Source organism: Dermacentor silvarum, chromosome 4 (assembly GCF_013339745.2).
Source record: "Dermacentor silvarum isolate Dsil-2018 chromosome 4, BIME_Dsil_1.4, whole genome shotgun sequence".
Lineage (NCBI taxonomy): Eukaryota > Metazoa > Arthropoda > Arachnida > Ixodida > Ixodidae > Dermacentor > Dermacentor silvarum.
Window position 1 is genome coordinate 24,426,511 of NC_051157.2, and position 15,999 is coordinate 24,442,509.

Sequence of the window (15,999 nt, forward strand, 5' to 3'; positions counted from 1 at the left end):
CGCGCACTACAGAGGAGCGTTTGCAAGCGTGGGATGAGCGCCTGTACAATGATGTAAATTAGACGTCGTCAAAATGACCCAAGGGCTCGCCTTCTCTGCAGGAAAAGTAGATTGAAACGAAGCCACACTTGAAGACATGGTCGATGTTGTTTACGATGACCCAAAAAGTGATTGACGGCACGTTGCCGAAACAGACTCAAAATAGGTACGCCACACATACAAAGTGTATTTTCTTTTTAGCAGTAAATGTACCACGCCATGGCACTGTCCCATTTCTGCTCACTTTATATAAAGGTTCAAAGCAACCATTACTGAAGTCGTATCACTCTTCATAAGTCGCGACGGAAAATCCTTGGCATGGTCGCATTTGTTGTCACTATAGCTGGTAATTGATAGAAAGAAAATATTTTGTCGCATACCTTTGACAACATGTGGGAACCACCCAGTCGACAAATTTTCGGTTTTATTAGTCTATACTTGCATCTTACAGATTTGCGCTTTCCTCTTTCTATTCCCCGTTTCCCTTCCCCCTGTGTAGAGTTAGCAAACATGACGCTCGTCTGGTTGAAGTCCATGTATTTATTCTCTCTCTCTCTCTTTCTCTACGCGCAGGTCGTTTAGCATTTTGGCGACGACCTGATGGTGTCTTACCTTATACATATACATATATCATAATCATCAGCCTATATTTATGTCCACTGCAGGACGAAGGCCTCTCCCTGCGATCTCCAATTACCCCTGTATTGCGCTAGCTGATTCCGACTTGCGCCTGCAAATTTGTTAACTTCATCACCCCACCTAGTTTTCTGCCGTCCTCGACTGCGCTTACCTTCTCTTGGTATCCATTCTGTAACCCTAATGGTCGACCGTTATCATCCATCCCACGCATGACATGGCCTGCCCAGCTCCACTTTTTCCGCTTAATGTCAACTAGAATATCGGCTATCCCCGCTTGTTCTCTGATCCACACCGCTCTCTTCCTGTCTCTTAACGTTAGTCCCAAGATTTTTCGTTCCATCGCTCTTTGTGCGGTCCTTAACTTGTTCTCGAGCTTCTTTGTTAACCTCCAAGTTTCTGCCCCATATGTTAACACCGGTAGAATGCAATGATTGTACACTTTTCTTTTCAACGACAGTGGTAAGCTCCCAGACAGGATTGGCAATGCCTGCCGTAAGCACTCCAACCCAATTTTATTCTTCTTAAACTTCTTTCTCGTAATCAGGGTCCCCTGTGTGCATATACAGGGTGTTTCAGCGAACCCTTTCAAAATTTATTTAAGGTTGCCTGTGGCAGATAGCCCAATTCTAGTTAATGAGCTGGTATACTTGAAGAGGCGGACATTACTTGCACAAAAATTGAGATGCATAATCGACTAATCAACAAAAATTCACTAATTACGTTTTTAACTAATGACCTGATGGCCCATATTGCAATTTACAAATTGTAGCCGCGGAGTTCGCAAGACGCATCCACTTGGAACGAATTCTCGGGATGACAGCAGTTTCGAGATATTAATTCCCGAACTTTGCGGACAAATGCATTGGCGTTCCAGTTAATTTTGTGCTTCAATGCATAAAGCGACGTTTTGTTAAGAACTTAACTGGAACGCCAATGCATTTCTCCACAAAGTTCGGGAATTAATATCTCGAAACTGGTGTCATCCCGAGAATTCGTTCCAAGTGGATCCGCCTTGCGAACTCCATGGCTACAATTTGTAAATTGCAATATTGGCCATCAGGTAATTATTTAAAAACTTAATTAGTGATTTTTTGTTAATTATTCTATTATGCATTTCAATTTTTGTCCAAGTAATGTCCGCCTCTCCGAGTAGACCACCTCATTAACTAGAATTGTCCTATCTGCCACAGGCAACCTTTAAGAATTTTTGAAAGTGTTCGCTGAAACACCCTGTATATATCCCGGCAATCACAGAACCCACAGCGAAGGATTCCATACTGTAGATTTGATCACATGGGATTCTTGAACGCGTGCCTACACCTAAAACTGACCAAAACTTACTATAATGCAATCAAAAACCTATCGAAATGGAGCTGCCGTGGACACATATGATAGACGCGACATCATGCCCACAGCTTAACTCCTTAACGGTTGAGTGATATAATAACGGTGTTCGTCAAAAGCTCGACGTCGCGCCACGGTTCGCACTCTGAAGTGATGCCTGTGCCCATTATCAAACGGCCGAAGCCACCTGGATCCATTTCACGAACAGCTCGCTGGTTGATCACGAATGATTTTCACAAGCGAGCAGCACGATTAGAACCCTAATGAATTGCGACGGTGCGCGCAGTGAATATATATCACATTACGAAAACATTAATACCTAGCAAAGTAGCAACCAAGCGACCCGTCTGCGCCCATATAGTTATCATGTCTCAGTTGGGTTATTAAAGTGAACTGTTATTGCATTAACCTTACGCGATCTCAAATGCTAGGGCGCTTAACGAGTCACGATGATAGACGATGCACGTTTCGTCAAGCTCACGGTCAAGCTCTTGTCTCAAGTTTCACGCCCCCGAGCTTTTGAATTATGCCCAATACTCTGTCGGAGGAAACCGAAGGACATCTTCCGGTTTAGCTCATCCGTGATAAATGACCGCGCGGGACGGCTGACAGCAGCGAGCGCTCGTGGCGAGAGGGTCAGAGAAAGGCCCGTGTTTTTAACGGCGAACCTTCCGAGCGCCGAATTTAGATCCTCCGCACGTGGCAACATGTTCGCGCATACGGCGACGCGAATCACGGCGGCCGCCATTTCATTCGTTGCGTTAGCTCCAATATGGAGTGCTCGCAACCATAACACCTAATACATAGCTTAGTCCCTTTCTGCGTGCTTCCTTCCGAACCAAGTTGGCCGCTTGCCTAGAATGCATACCTCTCAAATAAATTAGATAAATTAGATTCTGGCATTTTGCGTGCCAAGACTGCTATCTGTTGGTGAGGCGCGCACGTCGTATATAGTAAGGAACTTGGGGTTAAATTTGAACGCCTGCCGTTTTTCAACGTGCACCTAAATGTAAGTGCACGAACGCTTTTGTATTTCGCCCGTATCGAAGTGCGCCCGCCGCGACCGGGATCGTACCCACGGCGTCACGCTCAGCAGTTCAGCGCCGCAGCCACGAAGCAACCGCGGCGCATACACATCTAAAAGGTAATATTTTAAAAGGGTTGCGTGCCAAGAACTCACCTTCGTACATCTGCACGTACTGGGGGAATCCGGCCTGCCGCAGCCATTCGCAAGCATGGACGGCTTCCACTTCTGAAAAACGGAGAGAGGAGACGACATTGAGTACGACGCGAGGAAAAGTGAGAAACCGAGATTACATCATCAGTACGCTGTCGAGTGCACCAGAGTGCCGCGTAATTAGCCCCCTTTGCAGAAAGTCTCCGACGTGCACACACCACGCAGATCGCTAGGCGGAGGCGCAGGAAATGCGGAGGGGTGAAGGAAAGATTTTCATGGGAAAGAAATGCGGAGAGGTAGGCCTGAGCTAACACGTTCAAGCATGCTACTCCTGACAGGGAAAGGAGGAAAAGGGAGACAAAATAATTACGAAATATGATGAAGAGGACACGGAAGATGGGATACACAGCGTAACTCAGTGGTTTAATTCCTCAACGCCTCGTGTCCATGCAGTCCCGTTCTCTGCAAATATTCTCGATGAGCGCTCGCAACTGCTTTTGCTGCTATGCGGTCACGCTATGCGACCAAACTAGTATACCTGCCGATAATGTTTCCCTTCTGACGCTTGCGTATTCGCAAGCGCACGAAATGGTATAAAAGTTATCTTTGCGCTTTCTTTTTTTTATCTAAAGAATGTAAAAATGCAAAGAATGCTAAGAATGTAAAACCGGACACGGCATGCGTGTCCTGTTTTGCATGCCATCTCCTGTTTTACATTCATTTGTTATCCGTCGAACCTACTTGCCGAACCCGGTGATAACGACGGCAGGGCGTCGTGCGAGCCAATGACAAAGAGCAGAAAGAACGGATGACAAAAAGAATTGAATAGAATAGAATAGCAGTTTGTTTCGACATTTACTAAATTTTCCTGGGACGGCGGAACTAAAGGCATACAGCTTTGCCTGACGGGAACCCGGGCACCTAAATCGTAATAGAACTACGGCTGATGCTAGCCTATTTTTGCTCAATATTATCCTCCCACTAGAATAAGCGAGCTAAAGAACGTTAATGGTGGCGTTAATTCGCCTACTTATAAAGCAAAATGACTACGACAGAATTCCGTATAGTCAGACAGCTCGGCATTAATTACAACCACCATACATCCAAGCAACGCAGCTGCGGTTATAACGGCAACAGGGATTGCCTCAGCGCGAAGTTTTGCTATTCAGTCGGATGGTGGAAGCTGACGGCAGACGATGATATATACGTTAGAGAAAGTTTTCTATGTCGCTAATCCATTGGAGGCGTGCTATAACAATTTTGAAAAGCGGCGTTCCAGCGGTAGTACACACGACGCACGCATATGCGAGAAAATCATGCTTCGTTAGCGGCAACATTCATCGCAGCTTATACACTGTATGCAAAGGGGAACGCTACAGAATAAGCCAAATAATTCAGGACAAAGCTGGCTACCTTCTTATTTAATCTCCTCGTTAGTCGCGCCCTGCTGTAGACCACGGCGGTGATAAACCTCACTGTGATCCTTGCACACTAGCAAACATTGTGACAAGGAAGAGCAAGATGAGAAACCAAGTTAGAATTGCTGGTGTGATCAATAGGCTTGCACATGTACTGGTAGCCAACCAGACGCATTTCTGGTTAACATCCCTGCCTTCTCTGTTTCTCTCCTCCTCCTCCTTTTACACCGCGACTCCGCGTTCATTAGCATAACGTCGGCTCTGCAGTTTCGGTCGACAGTGCTCATGCGTAAATACGTAAGAGGAAGAAGTTCCTATGCCCTTATTATTATTTTTGTGTGTGTGATGCTGCAGCTGAGGACGTTAAGCAACGGAAGACTGATAACGTCGAGCAAACCTCTGTTATTTTCATAATGTGCAAGATAACCTTGCCTGCATCCTTTCAGGCCATTTGGAACTGCCACTTAATAATGCAGAAATTGCAGTTTCGTCCGAAAGAACAATAGCAAGTTTAGCACCACGTCTTAAGGGCGTGTGAATTGCGCGACCGGCTTTGAACGTTGTAGCGCGCAGGGTCGCGTTATTGCGCGAATTTTCTTCAAAAATTTTTTTTATTTGTTTCTTCTATCACCTTTTATTCCCTTTACCCCTTTCCCCAGTACAAGGTAGCTTGCAAGCCGGTATTTACACTGGCTAACCTCCTTGTATTTGTTTCCCTTTCTTTCTCTCTCTCAGCACCGCGCTCGAGCTATTCGCACGGTGTTGCAACGATACGCGCAGGCAAGACGTTGGCATGACGCAGCACGCGAGACAACTGCGGCTGCGCAGCATGGATACCACGCGCGCTGGAAGAAGCCAGCCATGATCCATCTCACAACGCTGGCGCACGAGTCGAGACCGATGGAAAAAGCCGTCGGCGTTTGCAATCGCCCAACGAAAGGATTGGATATAGATTTACCTTGACGTTTATTCTCCGTTCCGCGCGCGCGAAGCACTGTATTTGTCTGATCTTGGTGCTTGTGGCTTGAAATGTTCTTGTGGCGTCGTTTATCAAGATTTATCTGCCTTCATTGTACCTGCATTCCAGAGCAATCTATACTCATTCTAAATGCAGAAGACTCTGCGGACACCGCATAATAGTCACTACTTAATTGCAGCGGTTCAGCCTGTCGAGGTGGCGAAATTGAAACGCGCGAAGTGTTTCAACGCGTTGGCTTGACCGCGAGAAATTCACAAGGGTGTTCTATGCCTCTTATCGATGCATGGGTCCGTGACTTAGTGGTTTCAATATATGGCCTCTGCGCTAGATGTAATGTTTTCAAATCCTGCCATCGGACTATTTTAATAAAGATTATTTATTTAGGTATAACACAGTACTTTGTTAGTGCAGAAAGTCACGAAGTCGTTCGAAGCCAGAAGGACAATGTTTAAGGTAAATAAATGTACTGCCCCTTATTCCCATGCTGCCTGAAGCGGCCCGCTTGCAGCTCACACATAGAGTAGCGACAGAGTTCCCATTAGCAATTATTGTATGAAACTCTATGGTATGCACCACGATGTGATGTCGTAGTGCACACATACAAATTTCGCCCGTCGGTGCGTTCGTGCAACGTCAAGCAATCTCACGCGGACAAAGGTTAAATCACAATACGTTTAGAAACGCAATTTGTTTTATAGTCGAAATTTCATGTCCACTATATATAATGAAAGCAGGAAGATGACGTTTTGGCTTCTTATATACGTTACGGATATAAGCATGCCACTGCACGACACCCGAGGAACCTTTAAAGAATATCAAAATCCTGTTTTGAAAAAGCCAACGGAAACAACAAGAATAATAATGGTAATAATAATAACACCTGCAACATTTCTTGAACACAGGGGCCTGAGGAGCGTTTCAGTCAGACGAGGCTGCCACGAAAAACACAGCTATCGCTAAGCATCTAACACTACAGTTTACGTTCACCTTCGCTGCTTTCCTTTCCCGTACTTGGCTCTAGTCCGCTATCGTGATCTTACGGATAAAGATCGCTTGCTTACCTATACAAGCATAATCTAAAACCAAGTGATTACCGTAACACGCCGTAAAGGTTACCATAAGCGAGAAGATAAATAAAGGAGGAGTACACTTAAGTATGCTTTCCCACATAACCTGTGACTTTTCCGGTCATATTCTCTGACACACCGTCAACATCGTCTCATGCAAGGACACTATATAAGTACGTTAGTTTGTAGCATTTCCCCGCGTGACACGGACAGTATACCCAGCTGCCCCATTATTTCGAGACATCTGGAAACGTCACGTGCAGCCCTCCATTCGTTATAAGTAGGCGGTCTAGCCAGCCTGATCGCACAGTTTAGACGCTTCGCGAGGACTCGTGTGTCGCGCAGCTACGGGAGCGACCCTGGCATCGCATGCCAAGCCTACCGCGCCGAGTCCGAAGGCCAGAACAGCGACTGATGGCTCTTTATATTCGTCATCCGATGACGGCGGAACAATGCGGAGAGACCGCGTTTGTCCCGAATGGCCGGAACAAAGAGCGCCATTGTGATACGCGACCGACGTCTTCGAGTTCCCACAATGAACTCCGCGCGTGACTGCCAAGAGCGGTCGAGTTTCCTGCCTGGAACGACTGCCGCATCTGCATGTAAGCGCGGCCGAACTGTCCGTGCTGTTGCCTACCGCCCCACTTCGACGTCCCGTTTCTGATTGCGCGCGATTTAGCATTGGTAGTTTCTAGCCACGCATTTTCGTCACGCAAGTTTTCGCGAGCGCGCGAAGCGCTTCTGACGGAAAAGAAAGCAAAAAGGGAGAGGACCGCTCCCATGCAAGCGCTGTTGTTAATGCACCAGAGAGCACGAAAGCTATACCCGCACCAAATACGTGTCGCACTATATACAATCATACACTTCTGTAAACTTCCACATTTTGCATGTTCTGTTCCACTGCTTAGATCGAATGCGTAGGCCAGTTCTCGCTAGCTATGCGATCGCATAATGCTGGGTTCAAAGCACGCACGCGGTTAACAAACAGGGAGCACATTTCCTATAAGCTACAAAGCATTCGTTTCCTCCTCATTCCTTGCTCTGACTCGACAAATGCTTGATGTTATAGCTTTTAATAATATATATACGGGACCCCTTCTTTTAGACGATGCCGTGTTTCGTGTCCGCAACACTTCTGAAGGTTATGCTGAGATTTCGTTATAACTGAGTCACGCTGGAGAAACTGAGGTAGAAAATACATGGGCTACTGCATTTCTTTCTGTTCTGCAGGTACATAAAAATATAAATTGAAAAATAGATAAAGAAGGAAAGAGGAGGAAATGGCTTTCATGTTTTTTTTTTTTTTTTTTTTTTTTTTTTTTTTCAATAGATACATCTGACCAAGATCCTCTCCGCCGAGATGCACTTGTAGTTTTTAGCCTTTGGTGGAGGAGTCCACGCACTAACTTGGATGGAAGGTCAATACAAGCAGACCAGTTTGAAGCACCGCAATAGATAAACGACTCTTAGAAGACTCAGAGCAGCAATGATACTTCTACCGGCAAGAAACTGAAGAGGCGCCACTCGATCACTAGAGAAAAATGAGACGGTATTTGGGATTACAGCGACCACCTCACCTCCGCTCGCGCAGTCTATATATACATAAAACATGGCGCATCAAGTGTATACGCGTGCAAATGCTTCGATCTGAAGTATCAAGAAACGCTGTCTAAGAGTCCGATAAATGCAGAAATACACACCGATCAGTGTCGTTTCCCCACGATGCTGACCGTATAAATGCGCAAGCGCCATTTTTGTTTTGTCAATTACGGGTAAGCGCTGTCTGTTAGTCGTTTTTCTTTTTGATGCCGCGTTTCTCTCATGCCTTATACATGCGAAGCGTTCAGGCGAACTGAATAAAACATGGCGCACACATCGCTCGGCTATCGTGATTCATGAAAGGTTTCAAACTGGGTCACATTTTCATCGAGGATTAGCGCGGCGTGTGGCGACGTTATCCGTGAGACGAGCCACGCGCATATATGATAATCGCGCTTGTGTTTCAAGACTGCAGCACCCGCGTTACAAACCCCCCCCCCCCCCCCCCCCTTCACTGTCTCTCTCCTATATCTCCGGAGGCATGCATCGGACATCTCGCAAGCCAGTTGCGAAAAAGAAACGCCACCGAATGCGCACGTTGTCACGCATTCGAGATATAAGCATTACGAAAAGGACTGCGTTACGGTTGTCAAACGTTGCTCGCTGCGCTCTTTTTTTTTTTTTTTAATTTTTATCGGCCCCGGGAGAAAGTGACTTGGGACGCCTTTCCTCATCTCGCCTGCGAAAGGTGTACTGGTATACTACCCGAGAATGGGCAGTAGTGCTATTGGTATATCTCGCTTCGTCGATGCTTGCTACCGGCTTAGTCAGTCGCGTCTTCTCTCACGCACCCAGAGGGACAAACCGTCAAGTGACTCAAAGCCTCGCCGGCGTCGCTTTCCACGATGTCAAGGCCGGCTTCGTGGAGATGGCCTCAAGGCGGGGCAGGAAGCGATGTGCCAACTAATGTGCCAACCGAAGTTGAACGCCGTGCGAGCGTGCGCGTTTGGTCAGTTTCGAGGACGGCTTGCATCGGTAAAAAAGCGTGGCTGACAGTTCTTTTGGTCGAGAGTTGCAATTGCCAAGCGCCATGTCAGACCGCTCCCCGTAAGACGATCCATAGCGCCGTATACAGCAGGCGTACTTCCAGATACAACACGCAGACAGAAGTTGCACGTAGCACGGCGCCGCTTTCCCGCCTACGTATCACCAGCCACGTTTACGGTTACATACGCGATTCCACGTATACAGAACACCCGCACTCGGCGAAGCCATGCACCACCAATTGCTCCTGCAGTGTGCAGTCGAGGGAGTCAGAGGGAACTGCGCCAGGAGCAAGAATCGCCAACCAAACACGACGCCCTTGCTTTTGCTACGAAGACAACAGCAAAATATCTTCATCAAAATACAGCAAATTAGCTGGCCTCAAGTCATTGTGCGATTGCAGTGCAGGGAGTGATGGTGTTAATGTTATGGCTTGTGTAGTTGCTGAAAACGATGAGAGTCAGCTGCTCCCGTTATTTAAAAAAAGCTACGCAAGTTGAACTGTAAACAAGGTATGCACCCATATCACGAGGGAAACTTGAGGCCACATTATGTAAGGGTTCATTTCCTCCTATTTTCTATTCTACTCATATTACCCGCCCGAAGGTGGCTTTCCCTCGCGCGGCTTCACGCGAGCCGACGACAAATCGTTAGAATAAGAAATCGAAATAACAGTTGCGAAATCAGACATTTGCTGATGCACGAAATTGCAAGTTATTTACGAGAGATACAAAATATAGAGTCAGTTCCACGGATTAAAATCAAGTGCTTTATAGAAACAGGCACACGTCGGTTACGGCTTGGTACGGTCAACGAAAAGTGTTTTTTTTTTTCTACAAAATGAGAAGAGCGAGCGGCACACAATACGGCAAGCAGCGCAAGAACTAGGCAAAAGACTACGGGCGCCTACTTCCAACTATGCGCAGTTGCGAAATATATGAGTAGAAAAAAAAAAAAAAGCTCGCCGACCAACAAAGGTTTCCGGCAGCCAGCCAACAATGTGAAACAGGAGTAAGGGAGCAACCTGGCCTCGTTCTTCTGGTCACGTGGGTGCAGAGCGAATTTCGAGGAAGTCGCCGTCATTGAGAGGCACGCAGATCAGCGGACACGCGAGATCATCGAGCCCTCGTTCACGATGTTAAGCGCGGTCATTCAATTACTTGACATCGCGTATATATACATTATTAACTCTTCTCTCCCCTGCCAAGAAAGTGGACGGGAGCGACAGTCACAACGGTAGCTAAATAGTATAAAACATCGCACGTGTAATGCGAGAGATGCGGTTCGGCTCCAAGCTCGGCAAGTTGCGTTTTCGTCCCCTTCCAATTCACCCAGCTTACCTTATCACATATTGCATTAGTACATTTCAACTAAATAGAACATATAACTTCCGCTATGGTGCTGGGGCACGCGCACGCACGCACACACACACACGCGCACACAAATATTTACGGACAAAGTATATGCATATGTCCGATGGAATAAAACGAAAAGATCACACATTCTTTCGCCGCTCGGAGCAAATGGTCAGGCCCCAACAAGCGGAGCGATCCAGAAAAGAACGCAGTGCCCGACTAAGCGAAAGAGCGGCGACGGCGGTCATCAAGCACGCTCATTACGGCGAAGGCACCCCCGGTGTTCGGCTGGAGGCCCTGCAGCCACTGGGGACGATAACGGCCTCCCGCCCTTCGTCTTCGCGAGCGGACGGGGGAGTGCCTCGGCCGGCGCTGTCGGAGCGTGAAACAGCGGCTTCGCAGGAGGCCGTCCCGACTTATCGGCTCCGATTTCCGCCAACCCCGCGTTTATCTTTCCCTCGTGCGGGGGAGCGCTCACGACACATGGGATGTGGTATTGGTCGCATTGTGACACCGCGCCCTGCGGCTCGCAGCTATACCTCGCTACCTGTCAGATGGCCGCCATGCTAGCGTTTCCACGAGAGCACGGCACGTTGTCTGTCCGAATGAATGATCCCTCACATTTCTACGAGGCGCTGTAGCTGTAGCACTGAAAATAGTCGCATATACGCGCCGATGCGTTCCTTCACAAGTCCCTGCACCAGCAGACGCCTATCGCTCTATAAAATAATGCACGCATTGCGCTTATCGTATGATTGTGTACAGATTTACTAAAGCCTTCAAAGCAGTTCGTTGCGTTGCTCCATGGTGAAACAAGTTTCAAAACGAATATTTCGACTGCGCAGGCGCACGCTGACGTCCAAGCAACGCGTTCGCTCCAGACCGACCGTGGGCAGAACTGCGGGCGCAGTCTTTAGATGATTTAGGAAAGCGCACCAGAAGAATAGATGTGAGAGTTCCACACAGTCCTGACGCCAAACTGACGCTGAGAGGCGACCGGCGTTCCACGTCCGCCGTGCGCCAGTGTGACATATATCATGTAGTACAGTTAACGAAAGTTATCCCAGCGCCACGCTTGTGCAAGCATCACCGGCACGTAAACAAAATCTACGCCGCTGTGAGCGAGACGAGCACGAACAGCCACACCATGGACAGCCAAGAGAACGCGGGCCGGCAGACAAATAAAATTTCCGCGAGCCGCGCTTTGGCGGCGACCGGGGGGAGCCCTTCGAGTCGTTCGTTTCTTCTGCGTGCAGTGAAGTGTCCTCTTTCCGTTAGGCACGGCGCGCTCGCTGAACACGCCTGCCGGGTCTGTCGCAATCCGAGAAAGTGATGCAAGCGCATAAGCGGCTCCTTCGCAAAAGACGCACGTCCCAGCTGCTCCTGGGGTCTTCTTCTCCGCAGGGAATATGTGCGCGCGCGAAGTTGCAAGTCGCGGGAGGCGCCAGCAGCAGCGGGACAAAAAAGAAAATAAGGCCGCCCTTCCGGAAGGAGCCGCATTCAGTGAAACACAAAACGCAGCAGTTGCGGAGGCCCGCTCGTCTGCGTACTGCGAGCGAGGATGAGGTGTCTCGGCTTCACGACGACGCTGTTCGCACACAAAGCACAATTCAACTGGGCTGCGTGGAAAATACGCGACGGCGAGCCAGACGCTTCAAACGCGGTCCATAACGCGGCGGACCGCCCTGGCGCGCGAAAACGGTCGTCGGCGCCAGACGCACGCACCGCCAACGAAAACGTCCGGCCATCAGAAACGCGATTCCGGTACGTTCGAGAAGCTCAACCCTTTCGAGCGCAGCAACGGCAGGAGCGAGTGGGCGACACGGTGCGCTCAAGCAAGCAAACGCGCGATCCGGCTGCCAATGGGTGCTCAATCATTCGCCGGTTGACCTGCCTTGCCAGAGGTCAAGGGGTGCTCGCTCGGCTTCGTCGCTTTCGCCGCACCAACTGCGCGAAAAACGTATGCAACGAGGGCCCACCGAGCTGGCTTGTTTGAGAGAGCCCTTCGACGCTGTGTTTGCCACCGAAGAAAAAAAAAAGCGCAACGTTAGGGCGTCTTAGAACCGCCATGCGTGTTCTTTGCCTCCGGGCCAACTCAACCGACGAACGCGGTATAAACGAGCCTGCCGGGTGTATTTGCCAATAGTTTTAAAAAGGGCAGCGGCAGAGAGTGGCAGCTTAGAGGCTGTTTAGCTGCAATCCCAGACGATCACGTATACGTTGCAGGCCAGTTGCGATTCTTTCACCGTCATCGGCGGGGAAGAGGAAGTGACCAGCGCAGACACGAAACGCGAAGGTCTCCAACTTCTCTAAGAAATGCTCCTGTCTCTGGTAACACACCCCTTCGTGGCCAAGCCGGGAGGTTAGCCATAAATCAGTCAGCGACATAGGCATATATTTAAACCGCTGTCACAAATACAGGCAAACTTTGCGCACGGTAACGGTGTGCGGAAACGTCCTCAAGTAAGCGAGTGTCGAATAAATAAATAAATAAATAAATAAATAAATAAATAAATAAATAAATAAATAAATAAATAAATAAATAGAGGAATAAACAGGCACTTTGCCACAATTGTTCTGCAGATGTAATAAACTGAAAAATAATACGGCCTGCGATTACACGTATATGTGTCTCTATCCTGCCGTAAGTTAAGCGATTCCATTCTCCCCTAATCCGCTATCTATACATACAGCACGGCCGTAAGTTATCTTCAGTACAAATCTGGCAACCAATGAAAGGCACCCATGCGGATGACGCCATAAAATGGCTTCCTAGACATGCGCCGCGCGAAAATGCTCTGCGAGCTAAGTTCAACGGGTGCAGTCGAATGATTCTGCGAAGACGAACACGTGGCGCTTCAGTCACCGAGTGGCATTGGCGCTGAAGTACAGGGTACACAATGTCGGCGTGAAGACCGGCACGCGCACCTCGAGATTGTGTGTACTTTTTCTTTCCCCATTTATCACCGCCGCCGGCAGCTGGCGAGGTTCGCGTACGCGCCAAGCGCAAAACGCAAGTGGGCGGAATCGAGGAATTCTTCGGCTCCGGCACACGAAACGCAGGGCGGTCGGTCGACACTCGAGGAACGCGCCGAGGCGAAAATAATAACGAAAAAAAAAAAAATCAACGCTTGAACTTCGCTTGAACGAGGTGCGCGGCAACACCTGTAGGAAGAAAGCCGAGTAACGAGTAAAATTGCGAAAGGCGTGCGACGGCGCAGGTGTCACGAACGCAACAGCAGAGCACAGCATACCGACTTTAGCTAGAGAGGCGCGCTTTCAACTAGAATTACTGTATCTCTACTCCCAAACAGCGCGTCCAGTATTCCAGTCGTTGTAAAAGCGGCCCTGAAAGAATGCCGCGCGCAGCTTCTCTCACCGTTAATGCTCGGCGCACGCTTCCTGAAGATCTGAACAGGTGCACTTTCTCGCGTCGTCTTTGTGACCCACGGAGGCGACGGTGAAAATACCCACACCGAGAAGTGGAGTTGAGATGAAGATGAGGAGGCAACCAGGCCCGCGGTTGCGACTTTGCGCAAAGGCACGCTTAATAAAGTGCATAGAAACTTGCGTCGGTTTCCCCTCTTCGGCTAATTCATTGCCCATTCTTCTTCTTGCCGCTCATTTTGCAGTCGAGCGCGTTGAAACCGCGTGCTACTCTCGCGAAACGGCCCACCGCTGGCGCTATGAGCTCGCCACCGCTTCACGGGACTGTGTTGTAGCTTTTTCCTTTTTTTTTTTTCGTACGTTTGCTCTGCGGCCTGAAACGCGTGCTTGTCCTCTTCGATAAAGTCCAGCAGGAATCCATGGTGCGGACCCTGAATTCGCACCACGCACACTCAGTGGAGCTTTCTGAACTGGTATGTCGAAAACTGCAGTGGTTCAGTGCAAGCTGGAGAGGAGGTCGTGAGTTCGATTCCCGACCGCGATAAATCAACTATATAGCCGAGAAATAAAAGCGTGAGTCGGTAATTAAACTGCTTTCACCGTTGTCGTGAGAGAAAACAGGAACTGTTCTTGTAGCTGATGTCACCAACCCTTACGAACAAAGAAAGAGTACGAAATTTAATTGTTACGAGCGTGTTCTAAGATTAACTAATGTTAGCAGCATGGTCAACAAAGGATCAAAACGGAGCTTAAAGCGCAACGCCGCTCGTTTAACGCTTGCCACGTCTCGGTCTACTATTATGTAGACAATGCAAGCCCGTTCGGGCACTTTTACGGGGCGCTCCGCCAGCTGATATTAAACGATATTATGTGTACTTCCAGCGACCAGCATGCAAAACACAGGAAATCGGACACGATAGTACTGTAGAAACGCCGTAGAAAGGGAGAGATGTTATACAACGTCGCCACTGTATGGTCCGGGGATTTGCGGCACCCGAATATTTCGAAAGTTACAGGAGCCAAGCAGCGCGGCACGGGAGCGCGGTTGTGCAGATACCGTGGAAGCTTCCCCATACACGGCAGCCTAACTTTCTCCGTACAAAAAGGTGTTTTGACACCGGTAGCGCCACAACAAACACAGATTAGCTCGCAACGCTCTACGGGATTTTCTCGTAGAGTGTGACTTGTTAACTTCCTTGTGAACAGTAGTTTATATGTATGTTTAATGTTCTCTATAGATGTTCCAATTACCTGTTAACCTTTGTGTTTTTCTCGTATTCATATATATATATATATATATATTCTCCGTGACTTGTCTTGCTGTTCCGTTATTCCGTTATAGGATTTTGACAGTACTTTGTCCTAGCTGGCTGGCTTTGGAACACGAGAAACATGGTATTCGCTTTTTACCGCCTGAGCGTGATTTTGAACAGATGGATGTTATTTTTTTACTCGTTCTGCATGCAGTCTGGCGTGTATATAGTCTGTTGGCATATAAACTCTGTAATGTTAAAGGCAAATCTGTACATGCGTACAATGTGGAAAGACGATTGACTGCGATGAAGATGTGATGTCCATATTAGATGCTTTCACACATACACCGCTTTAGGCTTGTAGCCAAGCTGGAAATGAAGAGAAAAAAATAATATCGCGGCCTAATGTTTAGAGCACCCGGCTGCTGTGATCGACGGCAGAGCTTCGATTCCCACATCGGTCCCGCATTATTTTTCTTAAAGCAAGGCGAGAGGGGAACCTACCTACCTGACGCAAAGTGCCAAGAACGAAGCAAAGAATGCTCGGCATTAAAACTTAGGACGGGCGACATACGTGTTCACCAGCCCACGCGCAAATGTGCACAATATTCAATACCTGAGCCCGCAGGTCGACACCAGGCGACGGCGATGACGGTGAGAAAGGGAGACCGCCAATATTGAAAATGTCACCGCTCCAATGTTAACGCCCTCCGTGACGTATATACGCCACTCGCAAAGCAAGGACAAACAAAATCAAG

The 15,999-nt window shown here is 48.4% G+C and overlaps 1 protein-coding gene across 8 annotated transcripts in view; it reads right to left on the minus strand.

Annotated features, from left to right (window-relative positions):
* The window catches only part of LOC119449630 (rho GTPase-activating protein 7-like), a 411,144-nt gene that overhangs the window by 47,486 nt on the left and 347,659 nt on the right, over window positions 1-15,999 (minus strand). For all 8 annotated transcript variants that reach the window (XM_037712849.2, XM_037712845.2, XM_037712848.2 and 5 more), the window contains one exon: window positions 3,203-3,274. In XM_037712849.2, coding sequence (XP_037568777.1) covers window positions 3,203-3,274 — 72 coding nt within the window. The remainder of the gene's footprint in view (window positions 1-3,202; window positions 3,275-15,999) is intronic.